Source organism: Tyto alba, unplaced genomic scaffold (genome assembly GCF_018691265.1).
Source record: "Tyto alba isolate M040663 unplaced genomic scaffold, T.alba_DEE_v4.0 Super-Scaffold_19, whole genome shotgun sequence".
Classification (NCBI taxonomy): domain Eukaryota; kingdom Metazoa; phylum Chordata; class Aves; order Strigiformes; family Tytonidae; genus Tyto; species Tyto alba.
The window spans coordinates 9,906,125-9,924,029 of record NW_024881281.1 but is presented as its reverse complement, the minus strand read 5'-3'; the positions used below and the strand labels follow the sequence as shown (position 1 = coordinate 9,924,029).

The window sequence follows — 17,905 nt, the reverse complement described above, 5'->3', positions numbered from 1 at the left end:
ATTTTTATTCTGTTGAACTGGATGAGTAAGGATTTATATATTCTTAGTATTTCACAGTCTTTCCTAAGTTCAGCATTACAGAAAGCATGAAATGAGCATATGATACATGAAATTAAGAGTTATTTGGCAAATTTCTCTCTGGATTGGGAAAATGTTTGTTGTGAGACACAATTTAAAAGCTGTTCTCTTTGTTCCCCAGCAGGCCCTTCTGAAACATCAGAGATGGATGAAAGGATTGCTCTTGCAAAAAGTTACACAGGTAAATTTTTTGCTTGAATTTTTTTCACATCTGTTTTAGAAATTGAATGTGTGAGGTTTACTTTTCAAGGCTCTGCTTCCTTGATTTGAAGTAAGATTTAGGATATTAAAGTTTCAGTAGCCTTAATTTTCAGGTGTCCAAGTAGAAAGACATATAGAAAGGATTCCAATTTATTTCTTTTCTAAATTCAAAAAAGAACATCAGATTGATTACTAAGGCACTAATAATTTGTGCAAGTTGCGATGTTTCTTATGAAATGCAGTCTCTTTCATAATTGGTTATAAAGTTTAATAAACTTCTGCTTATGTATTATGAGTACAACTTGATCATTTCTTTCTTTGAGCTGTGTGTGAGGTGACTGGGTGTATACAGAAAGTCTGTGTTTAGTGGAAGGAGTTCCTTACTGTACATGAACAATATCTGAAATAAGTTTACTCCAAAACTGTACTTTTTTGTCAGCTTCTTCTAGTCTGTATTAAAAATACTCATTTACTAGTTTGCAAACACTAGAAAATACTAATCTTTATTGCAAACTGTGAATTTCTTTCTACTGTCAGAGTGCTCCTACTGTCATGAACTTAAGATTCAGAAATTGAGCCTTCTGTATGTTGCTTGTGTGAACATTGTAGTTCTGGATTTTTTGCTTACAAAAATCCTTGCTTTGAATAGTCAATGTTAAAAGTTCCTTTTGTATTTTTATTATGGTATGTTTTTTACTTTATATTTGTCTAAAGGAAGACACCAGGGTTCCGACTGCAGTGAAGGAACAGATGTGGAAATACCAGTGGAAGGTTAGAGATATGAAATGTTTTTCATAAGAATAATTTAAGATCATTGGATATCTTTTTACAGAAATATTTGAAAAGATGGCACCTTAACTAAGTTGTACATCTTCTCCAACCATTCTCTTTCCACATTTCCACAAGGTTGGCTTTTGTTTTTGTGTTGGTTTGCTTTTAATCTCCCGAATCATGCCACTCTGCAGCTCACTATAAGCAAGTTGTGATGGGTGTCATCATTCTTTTAAATCATAAATTGCATTTGTAAGGTGCTTGTCGCCCAACATTTAATGCTTTGACATGATGTTAAAACTACATAATTCTGCAGCTAGTTTCATTCTAAGCACCTGACACTCAAACCCGTGTCATATTTTTTGGATGTTAACACCAAGTTATGCTAGCAGCAATACTCATTCTTGCAAATCCCATTAGTTTTGCTGTGAAGGTAAATATGGCCGCAGTTAAAAGGTACCTTTATATGAAATTTAAAATCACTTCTCTTGATAAAGGAGAATAAAGTTATTTGCTCTTGCTGACTGCACTACTAACTCCACTTATTTGAAAATAAATAATCTAGGTGCTTTGTTTTTCTAAGCATAATGCCATGAGCTTTATGTCTGACTGTGAAGAGAGCCCGAGGAAAGGCAAGTGTGATACGAAATGACCAAGACTCTGATTTTGCTTTGGTTTTGACTGTGTGGAACTTTATAGCTACAGATGCTGAGTGTGGCCCTTTGTGTCAGAATATGGTTTTGTTACACACCCTTTTTTCAAATCTGTTCTCCTTTACAATTTTCTGTAAGAGATATGCTGAAAGTTGCACCTTGATTTTGCTGAATAGAATAAACCTGTTGTTCATGAAGGTCAGTATTTATGAAAAGGTCTGTAGGCAGTGATAAAAATTGAAAATAACAGTCTAACTTAAATTTAATTTGTTGTTTAAATAGGCATACAACACAGGCAGTCTCATCTGGATTCTGTAAAATAAAATTATTTATTGCTGATCTTCACAAAAATGAGTAAGAAAGAAAAATCAATGACAATGTTTGGATGTTATGAAGTCTTTGGTGTATATCTTTCTATTATTAAAGAAATACATATAATAGGCATTTAAAGTTCTTCTGAAAGTTTGTCTGAAAGCTACGGCCTGTAATGCAGAAGATTTTCAGAAATGATTGTTTTCTTCGAAGAAGAACATCAGGGGGGTGTACGAACGTTTGGTGTATATCACCGGGGGTTTTCACTGTTTTCCCCTCCAGTAACCTTGACACGATGGTGAAAAAGGAAGTGGCAGAATTAACATGTGCCTGGAATCCCCCAGATTAGCTGTAGCTGATAAAGGTGTCTGAGGTCTTAGTTGAAATTGGATGTGTGGGGAGCATGGTGTGATTGAAATTTAGCAATCAGAAAGTTAAGGTTATGTGCATCAAAAGAAATTGTTTTAAACTGAATGAAATCATGTTTGAGAAACTGGAGACAGTGCCAGCAAATGACAACATTTAGAACTATGAAGAAGGCTGCTGCTTAGGAGCTGTGTGTATTTACCTCAGATCAAAAAATACCTAGTGATGATAATACTTTGTTAAAAAAACCCCAAACTTTAGTGTTTAAGCCAGTTGGTTTAATATGATTTAAGAAGAAATATCCCATCTGGGAGTTTTCTTCCAGAACTTTGTTACTACATGCTTTGACATTTTTGCATGTTTCTCTTAATTATGGCTATTTCTCAGGGATTTGGTACTGGACTAGATTGACCACTTGCTAATCTTTGTGGCTGTTCTTAAATTTCCGAAAGTTGTATTTATTTTATTTTTTTAAAAAAACTTTTCTGATGCTCTCAAAAAAGGTTTTAAGTGATCAGTTGATGTGATAGTTATTTTTATGACCATACTTTATGTTCACATCTACTAAAAGTCCATTACCTCCTTATTCTTTCCTTTCGTTGTGCTTTGCGTTTGCTAGTTATCTACGCAGCACTTGCTCCAAATTAGATCAAAACACCATACTATGTTTTCCATGAACTAGGTGATATATTTGACATAGTTTAAATATACTCCGGTTAAGGTGTCTCAGTAGATACTGCTGAATCTTTACTATATACGGCATCAAATGCAGAGCCTTTGAAACAGAGATTCCTTCAGACTTGCAGCTTACAGAGATCTGAAAGAAGATACTCTTCAAAATGCAAAGCGTAGCATTATTCTGCCAGAATAATTAAAATATATTTCTTCATACACTGCTACTTTGTTTTGAAATAGTTTCCAATATAATTAGCTTCACTTTTTTAAACTTGACTGCAGTTAAATGCAAATTGCTCTTTCTCCAAGTATCGATAGGCCTAATCCTATTTATTATGTTGGTGAAGACCACCCCAACAAAGGCATTATGATTATGAATTTCCTTCTCATTTTTCACTGTTGGCCTTGCAGCCTGTTATGGAAATCATTATAGCACAACAACTACGAGTCCATATAAATGGTAAAGAAATATATCATCTGTAGGGGCACACAGCCTTTGTTTATATTTCAGTAACCCTTGATAACAAAGGGAGAAATATTTATGATTGTATTAATCCTATTAAGCCAAGAATAAAGAATTTCCTACTGTCATTAACACCAGCTCTGCATTGCTGCACACGCAGTTTGGCAAGTATAAGCCCCACCTCCTTACCCTTGCCTAGTATTGCTTAAAAGCTTATGGTAAAATATCTTCGGTACTGTTTTTGTTGCACACTCTGCAGAACATTTCAGTGAGCCAGGGGCTTCTTTGACAAGTATTAGTTTAAATACAAAGTCATGGAGTGTTTGGTTAAAAATTTTTTATGTCTGTCATTTAGCAGTCCTGTTTTTCCCCTCCTTCAGATTCCTCCCAGCAGGCCCCTTCAGAAGCAAGTGAGGATCCTGAGGTCGAGGTCACCATTGAAGGTTAGTTCTCCAGTTCATTGATTTCAGTCCGCTGGGCATTTTTATGTCCAAAAAATGTTTTACAGTGCCTGCATTACTTGGCACTGAATAAATAGGATTATGTGCCAGTGTTGACTGCAGTTTGGATAGTACACTACTTAGTAAACTTATATAGTCCAGAAGTTTTATAAAACCACAATATGCTGAAGCATATTGGTAATGAAGAATACTTATTATTCAGCAGCCATTAATTTAGATTTTTAAAAATATTTTACAGCATTCATTCTGACAAACACATTGTTTTACAAACACACTGTAGTTATATAAAGTTTCTAATTAACACTAGCTTCTGGGAAGAATGGTACCATAACAGAAATGATGTGTTACAGGTGGTGTAAGTGAAACTTCAATTTATTTGTCTAATACTGGTAAATATGAGATAAAAACCTTTATACTTACCACCTCTCTTTCTCATCTAAATGGCACTAAAGCCTCTAACCAGCGCCCATGTTGTTCTTGTGCTAGGATGGTGGTTGTATTTCTTCTGTTTGTGATTTACATGTCCTGTGACTGCTTTAAAACACTTCTGAGATTGGCTTTTACAATGCTTGCTTCTCAAATGGGTAAGATTAAGAGCACCAAATTAGCAATTTAGAAAATAGGCAGTGTGTTTTAGGACAAAGTTGACACTTCTGGCATTACTTTAACCTTTTTACAATCCAGCAGTAAACTAATTCTTGCCTCAGCAGAAAAGGTAATAAGAGAATAGTTGTTAAGTTCAGTGTATATGTAAAGGCTTTTGCTACTGAAGTAAAAATGATCTGAAAAGGTTTTCTCTAACAGAATATAATACAACAGCATAGATGTGAGAGATGTCAATATGTAATACTATTCTTCCTAAGTAAACTATACCCTTGGTGACCTGGGCAGCTGCTATTTTGTATGTGGAATGTAACTTTAATTTTCTTTGTGTGCGTTAACCATTTGTCTTTTCTAAGGTTGCAGGTATTGGTAATTGGACAGTCTTAAAAACACATTAATTGGTAGGGAAGATAGTGTTCTGGATTGGGAAGTGACTGGCTAAGTAGCAGCTCACTGAAGAATGGCTGGGGTTTGCAGTTTTCCCCCTCTGTCTGTGTGTTTGAGGTAGAGCTGACCTGTTAAATGAGTTTGTTATGTCCATCATTTTTCCACTGATTTGAAACCAGTTTTAGCACCTTTGAGTTCTTCAAGATAATACTTAGGTACTGTGTTTCAAAACTTGCTAGTGGAAGGATACTTCCAGTTAGACAAAAAAATACAGTCTATGTCTGTACAACTTATTTCCCAATTTCTTTTGCTGTTGCGTGGTTGAACACAATATTGTTTGCCTTTGGAAGTACAGAAGCAGCTTTGCTTTTTGCTATTTTATGCCTTGTGCTGGCTGTCTTATGCACACTTTTCCTACAGGCCAGTAGCTTTCTAAAGTTACTCAGATAAGTAATTAATTGCAAAATTTGATGCCCTGATAAAGCACAGTTCAATAATTGCGTTAGAGCTTTGAAATTCAAAGCCATTCCAATGTTGCGCATGAGTTCTCTGGACATTAAAACAGTGATCTTTTTATGTTTCTTTAAGATGATGATGATGACTACTTACCCCCTAACAAGAGATCTAAGAACACCGAGTCAGCTAATGAAACTGCCACTACTGGGAGAAGAAAAGTGAGAGAGTTCAATTTTGGTAAGATAAAAATTAAAGATTATTTTGTGTCTCTGCTTTGTTTTATAAAGAGGTACCAGACAATTTCACACTGCAGAAATGAGAGACACCACTGCGAGTATTCATTTAAGAGCCCAGGGCTCTGTACAGGTATTGCAGCAGTATAATCACCATCGTCATAGGCTACCTCTGTTGTTTCTCATTATTCAAAGTGACCATCTAAATAGACACTGCAACTAAATAAAAATAGGTCTGGATTTTTATCAGCTGATTTCCTGGACAAGAAGGTAAGACAGAATTTACTAGTGTACTGAATTATGGCAAACCAGAGGGCAGGAGCCTGTCTAGCTCGTCTATCTTAAGTGCTGTGAACAGTGAAGATTTGCAGAAGGGAGCCACGTTGGGAAGGTAGCCAAATGACTCTGTTATGCCGAGTAGCCTGCCTTGATCCCTGTGGACACACAAAAAGTTGGGGTTTTTTTGGTAGTCTTCATGATAGCCTGTGTAGAGTTCTCACTGCAGATATGCATCCTCACACTCTAGTTATTCTGGTTAAAGATACTTCCCATGTGATTTGTTGCAGCCCCATACCTCTCCGTTATTTCTTGTTTTGGTTTGGTTTCTGGGCAGATATCCCATGAATCTGTTTACTTCTATGACGTTCTGAACAATCAGGAATATATTCTTTGGCACAGTGTTTGAGATGTTTATTAGGAATGCTGGGATTTGAGGTCAATTGAAAAATTCCCATGGAACCTCTTCTGACATCTGTTTTGCATGAAACATTATTTCATGCTAATTTCGGCAAAAATGAATAAAACATCATTGAGAGCTCTATTCTCAAAAGATCATTAATACTAATAGGCAGTTCCACATGTAGCTTTAGTGAGTTTTGGTTGGGTCAGGAGACCGTAATGGCGACATTAGTAGAGGAGAAGACTGAGCAGTTAATACTGCAGAAGCTTTTGCTAGAATATATTCTCTTAGTAGAAAACAGCATCTAAGCTTGACAGGCTAGCAGTGTTTGAAGGGAATAAACGGTGAGGTTGATTGGACATGGAGAGCAAAAGTAATAAAATATTAGGACAAAAGAAGTTTGAGTTGAGCTTGCAGTGTTGAAATACCAGTTAAGAACACATCACTTGCTTCTGAGTTGACTTGGAAGATTATCTCACTGGGCTGTACTAAAGAAAACTTTGCTCTTAACCACCTACTGTGCAGTTAGATTACAGCGTTTTGCAACTCAGGTTATTCAGAGATCTTTATTCCTGAGCTTTCTAAATTGCATTGCGGTTATTGCCCTTCCCCTCATATTCACTTTTGGGGTTCGCCTGCAGAAAGTGGTATTTCTCTACGGTGATGCAAGGTCTGGTTAAAACACAAAATGCATGTGAGAAGCTTAGGAGAAATAGACTTCATTTGCCATACTGAAAAAAAAGAGCAACTGTTGGTAGCTGCAGTGCTGCTGTTTGGACATTTCAGAAGACTTTGCGCTTTTGTCTAATGAAGTCTAATAGGTAACTGGACAGAGAAAGGAGGTGAATCCTGTCAAGAATAGCTGCAGAATGACAAAGGCACATTCACTCAGAAGACTGAAAAGGAGGTTTCGATGCTGGAGAGAAAAATCTGTCTCATCTGATAAAGACTTTCAGTATTTTTTTGTAACACTGACAAGATCCAGATGTTTGATAGCTGTGGGTTGGAGAGACTTCCTGTATGTCTGCACTGAGTCAGAGATCAGGTACCTCAAGTGGCCTGAGAAACAAGATGAATAATGTGCTGTGCTCTTAGTTTTGTGGAAACAGGAAAACAAAATAATTGTAACTGGGGGAGGGATGAAAAGTGTCTGGTAAAATGCTTGATAAAAATTTATAATCTTTGGGAAGGGAGGTTGGATTTCAAAAATATTTCTGAACCAACTTTTTAAGGTTAAAAATACCTTTGCTGAAATGAACTGATGTTGTCAGTAAAAATCTCTTCCCAGAATGTTTTTTTGCTTTCTTAGAGATTTTATCAAAAGCTCATAAGCTTCAAGTTGTGTCTTGCAGTTGTGTCATACCATTTTAGTGGGAAAAAAGTCCGCGTAGCTGTTGTCTCATTATGACAGTGATGGAAAGTGTGTATAGTTTTTCCCTGTTTTGACACACCGTTGAGCTCAGGTTTTGCCAGCCTGCAGCATGCTTAGAGTTGCTGTTTGTTTTCCATTTTATATCCCCACAGAGTACTGTGTGGCATGTTGATGGGAATAGGAATGTGCTTAGTACCTGAGCAGCATCATTTGGTGTGCACTGTGCAGGTTGTCCCTACTGTAGTGGGTGTTATCTGGAGCATGTCCCCAAGGATCAGAGAATGGGATAAACTGAAGAGACTGTGAACAGACTGGGGAAGTTTTCAGAATTGTTATTTAAATGGGATGGTGTTTCACATGTATCAGAAGGTGTATATATATAGGAATAGAAGGAAACCAGTTATCTTGGTGCTTACAGGAAAACTAAACTGCTTTGCAGAGTATCAGCTTAGCATTGTGTCCTGGGTTTGAATGAGTGGTGGGGTGTGTTGGTAGCAGAGGAGGGGGCTATAGGGGCGGCCCCCTGTGAGAAGCTTCTTAAAGCTCCCTCAGCTCCAAGTCAGCTCCACTTCTGTTTGGAAAACTGAGCCAATCAGCTGCACCTCTGCGATAACGTATTTAAGAAGGGACGTGGTGACGGGCAGTTGGACTTGTGAGTTGCGGCAGCTGCGTGGACACCAAAATCAGTGGAGGGATGGAGGAAGAAAGGAGGGGGGAGGTGTGCCGGAGCAGAGACCCCCCTGTATCCTGTGGGGAGAGAGCAGGGCAGGCCCCCCGCCACCCATGAAGATCTGCGGTGGAGCAGACACTGATTTATGGCCTGTGTTTTTTGCCCGGATGATCAAGGTTCTGTGCCCGAAGAAGGCCGGGATCTCGTGGGAAAAGGCAGCCCCCGCTGTTGTAGTTCAGCGCTGGGAGGATTGCAGCATGTGGGGGTGTCCCACGCCAGAGGAGCTCAGGAAGGGCTGCAGCCGTGGGAGGGAATCCAGTCAGAGAAGGATGGTGTCCCACGATGGAGTAGTGTGGGGAACGCTGCGGCCCATGGGAGGGACTTACGTCAGAGAAAGTTTGTGGAGGACTGTCTCCTGTGAGAGGGGGACCGTGATGGAGCAGGGGGAAGAAGTTCCAGCAGCTCCCCTGTTGTGGTTTAGGCCTAATTGGCAGCCAACCACAATGCAGCAGCTCTCTCTCTCCCTTCCCCTCCGGCAATGAGAAGGGACAGAGAGCCAGGCTTGGGGTTCAAGATAGGACTGGGATGGGGAAAAATCCCCCTTTTATGATCATGAGCAAAAGGCAGACTCGTTAGGGGAAGAAAAAAAGAACATACATTTATTATAGACACTAACAACACATAACAGAGTAGGACAGTGAGAAGCATTGCCACATCTTGAGAACACCTTCCCCCCACCCCTCCCTTCTTCCCGGGCTCAGCTCTGCTCCCGATATCTCTACCTCCTCCCCCAGTGGCACAGGGGCAGGGAATGGGGGGTGCAGTCAGCGCTGCCACTTCCTTCGTCTTCGATGAGGGGAGTGTCCGAAACCTGTTCCTCCTGCTCCATCGTGGTCCCCCTCTCACAGGAGACAGTCCTCCACAAACTTTCTCTGACTTGAATTCCTCCCATGGGCCGCAGCGTTCCCCACTCTGCTCTGTCACGGGTCACCAACTTTCTCCGACTGGATTCTCTCCCACGGCTGCAGCCCTTCCCGAGCTGCTCCGGCGTGGGACTCCCCCGCATGCTGCAATCCTCCCAGCACTGAATTACAGCAGCGGGGCTGCCTTTTCCCATGAGACCCCGGCCTTCTTCGGGCACAGAACCTTGATCATTTGAGCAGGAGCAACAGGCCATAAATCAATGTCTGCTCCACCGTAGATCTCCATGGGTGGCAGGGGGGGCCGCCCTGCTGTCTCCCCACAGGATACAGGGGGGTCTCTGCTCCAGCACACCTCCCCCTTCCTTTCTTCCTCCGTTCCTCCACAGACCTTGGTGTTCATGCAGCTGCAGCGACTCCTCCTCACAAGTCCGACTGCCCGTCACCACGTCCCTTCTTAAATTCGTTATCGCAGAGGCGCAGCTGATTGGCTCAATTTCCCAAACAGAAGTGGAGCTGACTTGGAGCTGGGGGAGCTTCGAGAAGCTTCTCACAGGGGGCTGCCCCGATAGCCCCCTCCCCTGCCACCAAAAAACTCCTCCACTCACTCAACCCAGGACATCCCCCCACAGAAGTTGGCAGAAGCGGCAGCGCTGACTGCACCCCCCATTCCCTGCCCCTGCGCCACTGGGGGAGGAGGTAGAGATATCGGGAGCAGAATGAGCCTGGGAAGAAGGGAGGGGTGGGGGGAAGGTGTTCTCAAGATGTGGCAATGCTTCTCACTGTCCTACTCTGTTAAGTGTTGTTAGTGTCTGTAATAAATGTATGTTCTTTTTTTTCTTCCCCTAACAAGTCTGGCTTTTGCTCGTGCCCATAAAGGGGGATTCTTCCCCATCTCAGTCCTATGTCGAACCCCAAGCCTGGCTCTCTGTCCCTTCTTATTGCTGGAAGAGAAGGGGGAGTGAGTGGCTGCATGGTGGTTGGCTGCCGACCAGGCTCAAACCACGACACTTTGTGATAGGTCTTCCACTTTGCTACATGAGCGCAAAGTGTGTGACAAAATAGTGCTTTTCTGGTAATCGGTATGAATCCAAGGGTTTTATAATGCTGACAATATGATTAAAAATCATGCCAATTACTTGATAACTCCTCTGAATTTTGAAATATCTCTATAGCCTAACCTGGCGATTTACTCATCAAATACAAAAGTAGCTAAAAAAAAAAAATGGTGTGCTGATCAAATTGTGAGCCAGTTTAGGTTTGGTTTGTTTTTTTTTTTTTCAATTGTCTATTCTCTGCGTACAAACTATTTCAAATAAACATGCCTGTTTTGTGGTGGATTTGATTATTAATCCCTGTAGTGCTTCCACTGGAGGAAGAGGGGCACAGAAGCAGTTGCTTGAAAAGATCCACATGGAATATTTGGCCAGTGGTTGGTTTGCTAACTGAGAAAAATTAAACCTTGACTTAATTGCTCATGTAGGAACACTATTGTGAGCGTGCTAACAAGCAGAGGGAGACCAGGCTGGGTGGGAGCAGCTTCTCCTAAAATTGCAGCACCAACCAATATTCAGAACAGTATAATTTACATATTTTTATTTGGTTGCTTTGTAATGTGGTCTGACGTTCTTTCTGGCTGCTCTTCCTCTGACAAAAACCAGGCTGAGTTTGAGGAGGTTGTTTGCCGACTCTGCTTCAGAGCTTGATGAACTGAAGGGACCTCAACTATGTGGCGCTTTCCTCTGGGTTGCAATCTGGAGTCACACAGGTGCCTTTCAAAACCGTTGTGCCAGGACTGACCATGTGTGTTCACTAGCTCTGTTGAGAAGCAAGGTTTCACCTTTAGGCCAGTAAATTCTGACTCGTATTTTCCTGACTTACTGGAAAAGTTGCTGTTAATCCATTGTTCTGTAAGTCAGCAAAAAAATGCAGTTGGTTGTGCTAGAATCAGAGCGAGCTTCATGTGGCTGTACATCTGCAGTTAAAGGGGGAAATAATACATGGTTGAAGTGACGCAGGAATACAAAACATTGAACTCAAGACATGTTTATCAACCAAAAAGCTGTGCACTACGGGATAACAGTAAAAAGGGTGACAGAAGCAATTATATAGATTTATCCACAAGGAGGTTATTTAAACATGTAGACAGGTTCATTGATGTAGGTGATGTGCCAGATAACCAAAAATGAAAAGTTTATGTGTGGACTCAAGGCAGCATGCCAAAACACCCTTCCCTCTCTAAGCAAGTTCTTATTCTTTCCTGCATCTGAAGCATGTTGTTCTATTGATATGCATGAAATGACATTAAAAAAAAAAAAAAAGCTTAAACATGGCCACCAAAGTTGTGTCCATTGGTCAGGGAATGAATATTTAAACACCTTTCAATACAGACTCAAAATTCAATCCTCTGTGTTGTCTGATACAATAATTTTTTGGCAACTGGAACTGTAATAGCTTGAATGGCCTGATTTTTTGACCTTTGTAGTTGTTAGATTCAAGTCTTTGGTATGAGAAATAAGCTGTAAGTACACTTGCTTATTAACTCAAAAGGACAGCCAGCATTTGGTACCATCTACAATAGAGTTCTGACATTTTCCTAAAAGCATTGAGATAGTACAAAAAAAGCTGTGAAAAACTCATGCTGTCTGTGACAGGCAGAAAATGAGATGTTAAAATCCTGCCATTTAATCCAGCTCTTCATGGAACACATGATTGGATGTGGATAACTTCTGTCTTGCAGCCTGTATCTTCTTTCAGAAATAGGATTTATGGGGATGTTTTGCAACATCAGGACTTGGAGAAATACTGGATTAAGGTAGAGGACGGCATGATGCCTCCTGGCCTAGAGACTTTTACAGATATGTGCCAAAACAATTTCATGTACTTGCCATAGCTTTATCACTAAGGAGGCTTTTCAGCACCCAGATTTAGATAACTATTAAGAGTGGCTGCAAACTGACTTTACCCCTGATGGTAGTGAGAGCTGCTAGCCGAGCTGACAAAGAGAAGCCATTTTGGAAGTTACTTTAGCCTGGTGTTTTTTGTTTTTGTTTTTGTTTTTGTTTTTTTTAAACGTCATTTAACATCTGCACAAGTTTTGGAGGTAATCTAAAACATCTTATTCTATCCTTATTCCTTGTGAGAGTATCCATGTATTTTAAGGTATAGCCTATACCATATTCCAAAGGCACCTGTGTGCAAGTGAACAGTAAAAGCACACTGCATATTTCATTTAGTGGTAACATAGATTTTAAGACAGATTCTCAGTTTCATTTGTAGTTTGACATGTCCTCCTCTTTAATTTGCAGAGAAATGGAATGCACGAATTACAGACTTGAGAAAGCAAGTTGAAGAGCTGTTTGAAAAAAAATATGGTATGTGTTACACTCCTTTCCAAACAATTGCCTCTAGTCCTTTGACATCATAAATCACATCTTTGGCATGCATCTTGTTGGCTCAGGAGCACAGCAGTACTGACAGCACCAAAGGGTTAAATATTGTAAGTCATAAAACTGGAAAAAGTAGCTTTTTTGATGAGCAGAGTGATTTCAAAATTGAGTGCCTGTGTTTAGCACCCAAGTGCAAAACTTGATTTTGTTTTTCAGTTGTGCTCATTTTTCTAAAGCTCCAGTGTGCTCATGTCTGGGGCCACCCACATTTGAGAGAGCTGGCCTTTCTTCTGTAGTTACAATGAATCCTGAAGTGAAATAATCTTTTAAAATGGCTTTGGGGAGAGGTTACTATTGATTGATAGTTCCTTTCTGATTATGATTGATTTGCGGTGAAGCAGCAATTATGTTAATGTTTCTTGGAGAGAAAAAGAAGCACATGTGTTAGATGTTGGAATGTGTCTCGAGGTGTTGCACCTAGACATATTTTATGTCCACATACACAGACTAAAACAGCTTCATCAAAAATCTCAAAACAAATGGTGGTGCTCTTCTGCCATGAAAAGTGGAAGTGCTTTCAGAATGGACCTTGTGATGTTGGAGTTTCTACATGTTTTGGGTGTGACTATCATCTGACATTTAAACAGCCCACTGAAAGCAAATCACACCAAGTAAAAAGAGTTCTGAATCTGATTTAATTGCTCTAGAAAGGAGCATGATTCTTCATGAATTGCTTTAATTTTGATTTCGGTGTTTGCACATAGCCAGCCTAAAAATCTGTGGAGTCTGTTGAATACAGAGCTATTCCTGACTTATTAGCAGGCTAGGTGGTATTAAATGATCCCCTTTTTCCCTGTGGATGACATTCATTGATTCACAAACCAATTCTATATCAGATTCCAATTATTTCTGTCTGTATGGGCATGTAATTACCTACTTACTGAAATGAGTTTTGGATGTCCAGAGTTCCCAGAATGCTCTTCAGATTTGTTGGCTTCCGGAGCTCCAAAGTGTTTTAGCAGTATCAGTCATTGTCATCCATTATAACTGATGTGTCTAAAAATGAATTTATTTTTGTGTTCAGATGGAAACTAAATGGGATTACTTTTTATAGTGTAAATACAAGATAGTGGCTCACAAATACAGTCTAATTTATAAAAATGAAACCAATATTCAATAGGATTTCTATGCAAAACTGTGTAAGGTGCCAAATCTAGAAATCTCACTGCAGACTTGGATGCTGGTTGAGTTCTTAGGCTATCTGAAGAGTCATTGCTAAAACATTTGCTGATTTAAGAGAAATAAAGACTTGTAAAAACTTACCTGTTGTTACTTACTTACTTAAGCAAGCAGGATTTTTGTTGCTCTGAAGCTGTTTTTACTTGATGCTGTGTAGTGATCTAGATTTTAATGATGATCTTTTTTCTTGTTGGATAAGTGTGGTTCACAAATGCTCATTTCCATCTGAGGCTTGTCTGCTGTATTTGTTAACGCCTTTCACCACTTTCCACAACAGCTTCCAGGGCTGAGAGTAATTCTTTTAATTTCTTGCAAGAGGTATATGACTGCAATAAAAATCTACTTTAATGAAGGACTGATGTGATACACAACAGCTCTAATGGTGATCTATAGCTCCTTTGATACAAGTTTCAATAGGGTTGCTTTATTGTATTTGTGAAGAGTCATCTTCAGGTTCATGTCCTTCTCGGTATGTATCCTCTGTCTCCAGTTTTGGCCATCTTATATTTGCCAGTTGAAACATAGTTGTTCTCACAGTTTTCTAAAATTTTAATATTTGGTTCTGATCAGAATATCTAAGATACATACAGTATTTTCAAAGCTTCCCTGTTTTTTGATAAACATAGGTTGAACAGTTCTGCTTCCAAGTGGTTGAAAGAGTATGTTACCCAAATGCCTTTAAAACCTAAATTGTTTTATTGCTTTTGAGAATTTGTGAGTTAATGTGAGCATTTTGTATATACCATGTCTGAACCATGGGCCACTTTCACATTAAATGGATTGAAAAGGTGCTCTGAGTAGTTTTGTTTTCAGAAACACTGCCTCAACATCACTGTACTCTAATTTGGCCTTAGCTTGGCTTTTCTCTCCTGAAACAGTTTTTGCATCTAATTTCCATAGCAAAACAACAAAATGTACCAAACTGTTTGCAGACCAGTCAGATGGTAGCAGGGAATTCTTGTTGCATGGCCTACAAAATTAACATACCCTTGTGAGTATAAAGAAATCAGCCCTCTTGGTATTTGCAAACCATCGTGCCATTCTCCGGTATTTGCCAGCCTGGTGGGTGTATTGATACGATAATGGTCCTCATAACCTAAAGAGATACATTGAGGTTATTTTCCAGCTGTGGGTAAATCTGTTACTTGCTTTTAATTTGCTTCAAATATTTCACTAATAGAGCCATGCTTTTTTCGAAGGTGTTAGAAGTGTATTGTTTATTTCATTAGTGATTCCTTGGATTTCTAAAATACACTGAAGTTTTAAGAATTCACTCAAAAAAAGGGATGTGTGCTCCTCCTCCAAGGCATTATTGACTCTTGTAACCCAATAGTAGTAACAAATAATAATAATGAGAGGTAATGAACTGAAACACGCTTGGTTTATAATTATCTAGATAATTTCATCTTTCAAAATGTGCTATTAAACAAAACCAAAATACTGTGAAACTTCACTCTAACAGGTGCAGTCTCTGTTATTAAGTGTTTACAGAGTAAAGGGAAAGGAGAATCTGCGTATGTGTGCAGGGCTGCAGCTTGTTTACTGAATTAGAGTGATTTTGCTATAAAACAAAATCAACCCCCCACAAATATGAATGTTTGCATGTTTAAATGTGCTGAGGGGGTTATTGGCTGCTTGCTAATTTTGATTTTTTTCAGTGATATCAAACAGATAATTTGAGTAGAGCCACAAGATAGTCATATGTTTTTATTCTCCTTTTTTCCCAAAGCTCAAGCTATCAAAGCAAAAGGTCCAGTGTCTATCCCATACCCACTCTTTCAGTCACATGTGGAAGACTTATATGTGGAAGGGCTGCCAGAAGGAATTCCCTTCAGGCGGCCATCCACGTACGGCATTCCCCGTCTTGAGAGGATACTTCTAGCAAAGGAGCGGATCCGGTTTGTGATTAAGAAGTAAGGCATTTTGCATTTTTGTCCCTATATTGCTCATTGTTTTCTGCTGGCTCCAGTCTGCTTCATTTTATCTTTAAGAACTTCCAAACTGATTTCCATTCACATATTCTTTTGCAGTACTGATGAGTAATTTTTAGTCAATGTTCACTCTGATAAATGCAGTTTTTCAGATCACCAGCACACCACAGTGGTGGGTGAGATCTGGACAGATCTCTTCAATATTATGGACTTCTTGTCATGGCCAGATCTCTTTGTGCTATGTTAACCTCTTCATCCGTAATACATGTTGAAAGCCATTGACTTGGGGTTATTTTATGCTGAGAGTCCTGGCCTAAATTTCAGCTTGCGCTTTTATTTTTTTCTTGTTGGAGTGCTGTATCGAGGTGTCTATGGCTGTATCTGTATATAGCATCTCCCAGGGCAGGCTTGAGGCCAAAATAGCTACTGGTTCCTGTGATTTAGCTGGATGTGTGTCTGGAGGAAGATCAGATAGTGTACATGAAGCGAGACCTGAGATGTACATGGAAACTGCTTGAGGGCTCGGCTGCCTGCCGTAGCTAGCATGGCAGGTTATCATCTGCCTTTAAAGTGAGGACATGAGATGTTGTGGGCTCCTTTCTTTCTCTTCCTCTCCTTCCCTGCCCTGGTGTCTTTCCTGGAAGAACCCTGACGTTACTTCCTGCAAAGGCAGGGGGTATTGGAAGGGAGCCTGGACAGAGCCTGAATTCAGGATACACAGGGAGAGATGTCGGCATCTGTGGATGCCAAGTGCTGGATCTGAGAGCTGCAGAGCACTTGGAGATACAGTACTGCAGCTACGGCTGCGGCGGACTGATACGCAGCTTTGGTGGTGGGCGGATATCTACCCTTTATAGTTTGGTCCTTCACTCCAGACAGATGTGATGTTTCACACCACAGATGGGCATCGACAGTTTAAATGAAGCTTCTGTGAGTAACAGCTGACGTTTTACTGTTGTTCAGTGGTGTAGGGCCTAATCTAACAGTTTTGGGAGTGGATAGGGATCTGCTGATTGCAGTGGTCAGGCTCAGAATTGGTGGTAGTGACAGCCCATGCCTCTGTGTATGCTGCCTTTAGCACAGATGCTAGTTTCTCAAATTTGAGAGGTTTATGTTCAGTTTCTGTCGTCCTAACACTTGCAGATAGCCAGAAAAGAGGAAGAATTGTAGATCTACCTTTTGTCTCACTTAAACTCAGACACTATGCATAGTTTTTAATATTTATGCAATGCTGACACCTGCTCTTGTCAAATTTGTCATAGTTCTTAACAGCAATTAATAAATGCTGTTCATCAGGTTTTTTTTTTAATGTGTGGTAACCAGTTCAGCTCAAAAACTAGTTCAGCTCTGAGAAATGTCAGAATTTTTTTTTTTTTTTTAATTTTTCTAATATGGATAAAACTATATGTATTTGGGAAGCAGAAATGTCTGTTTGAGATTTTAAATTTTAAAGGTTAAATTTTTGGTTTGGATCTTTTGTTTCTGATTAAGCGTGTCTTAGGCCTCAGAGATAATTTTAATGTAATCTGTGTGTTACCATGAAACATTATGGCTCAAGTGGATATTGGTATCAGGTGTAAAAAATGTTTTTGTCGTTAGGGTTCCAACCAGCTCTTAAAATACTTCTGTGTTAATTGAAATTTTATGTTGGGTATCGTGGTGTTCCCTGTATTTTTTTTGATCTTTCAGTGGTGACTTGAGGCTGTAACTGTAGGCTGTAACTTCTGGTTTATCAAAGTATATGTCACTGTTGAAGCATGTATCTTAAATCTTTTAGGCATGAGCTCTTAAATTCAGCACGAGAAGATGTACCATTGGACAAACCAGTTGCAGGAGGTAGGTACATGTGAGTTGTACAAGTACAGTATGATTTCCTATTTGTCAGTCTCAGTGGTGGCTACCATTTACTTTTACTAGGAACACATTGCAAATAATTTCTCATGTTTTGAATTTTCTTTAGCTACAAAATGGCAGCAATTTTCCACTGGCTATCCAAGCCAGTGTTACTAACAGTCCCTCAACTGATTTGATTCAGCTGGGCAGAAG

At 39.7% G+C, this 17,905-nt stretch overlaps 1 protein-coding gene across 8 annotated transcripts in view; it reads left to right on the top strand.

Moving 5' to 3' along the window:
- GTF2I (general transcription factor IIi) overlaps positions 1 to 17,905 on the top strand; it is an 80,115-nt gene that overhangs the window by 36,978 nt on the left and 25,232 nt on the right. For 6 of the 8 annotated variants that reach the window (XM_042791330.1, XM_042791334.1, XM_042791333.1 and 3 more), the window contains exons 10-16: positions 200 to 259; positions 994 to 1,050; positions 3,900 to 3,962; positions 5,559 to 5,663; positions 12,609 to 12,674; positions 15,658 to 15,841; positions 17,637 to 17,695. In XM_042791330.1, coding sequence (XP_042647264.1) covers positions 200 to 259; positions 994 to 1,050; positions 3,900 to 3,962; positions 5,559 to 5,663; positions 12,609 to 12,674; positions 15,658 to 15,841; positions 17,637 to 17,695 — 594 coding nt within the window. The remainder of the gene's footprint in view (positions 1 to 199; positions 260 to 993; positions 1,051 to 3,899; positions 3,963 to 5,558; positions 5,664 to 12,608; positions 12,675 to 15,657; positions 15,842 to 17,636; positions 17,696 to 17,905) is intronic. The other 2 variants (XM_042791336.1, XM_042791337.1) reach the window with 2 other exon arrangements.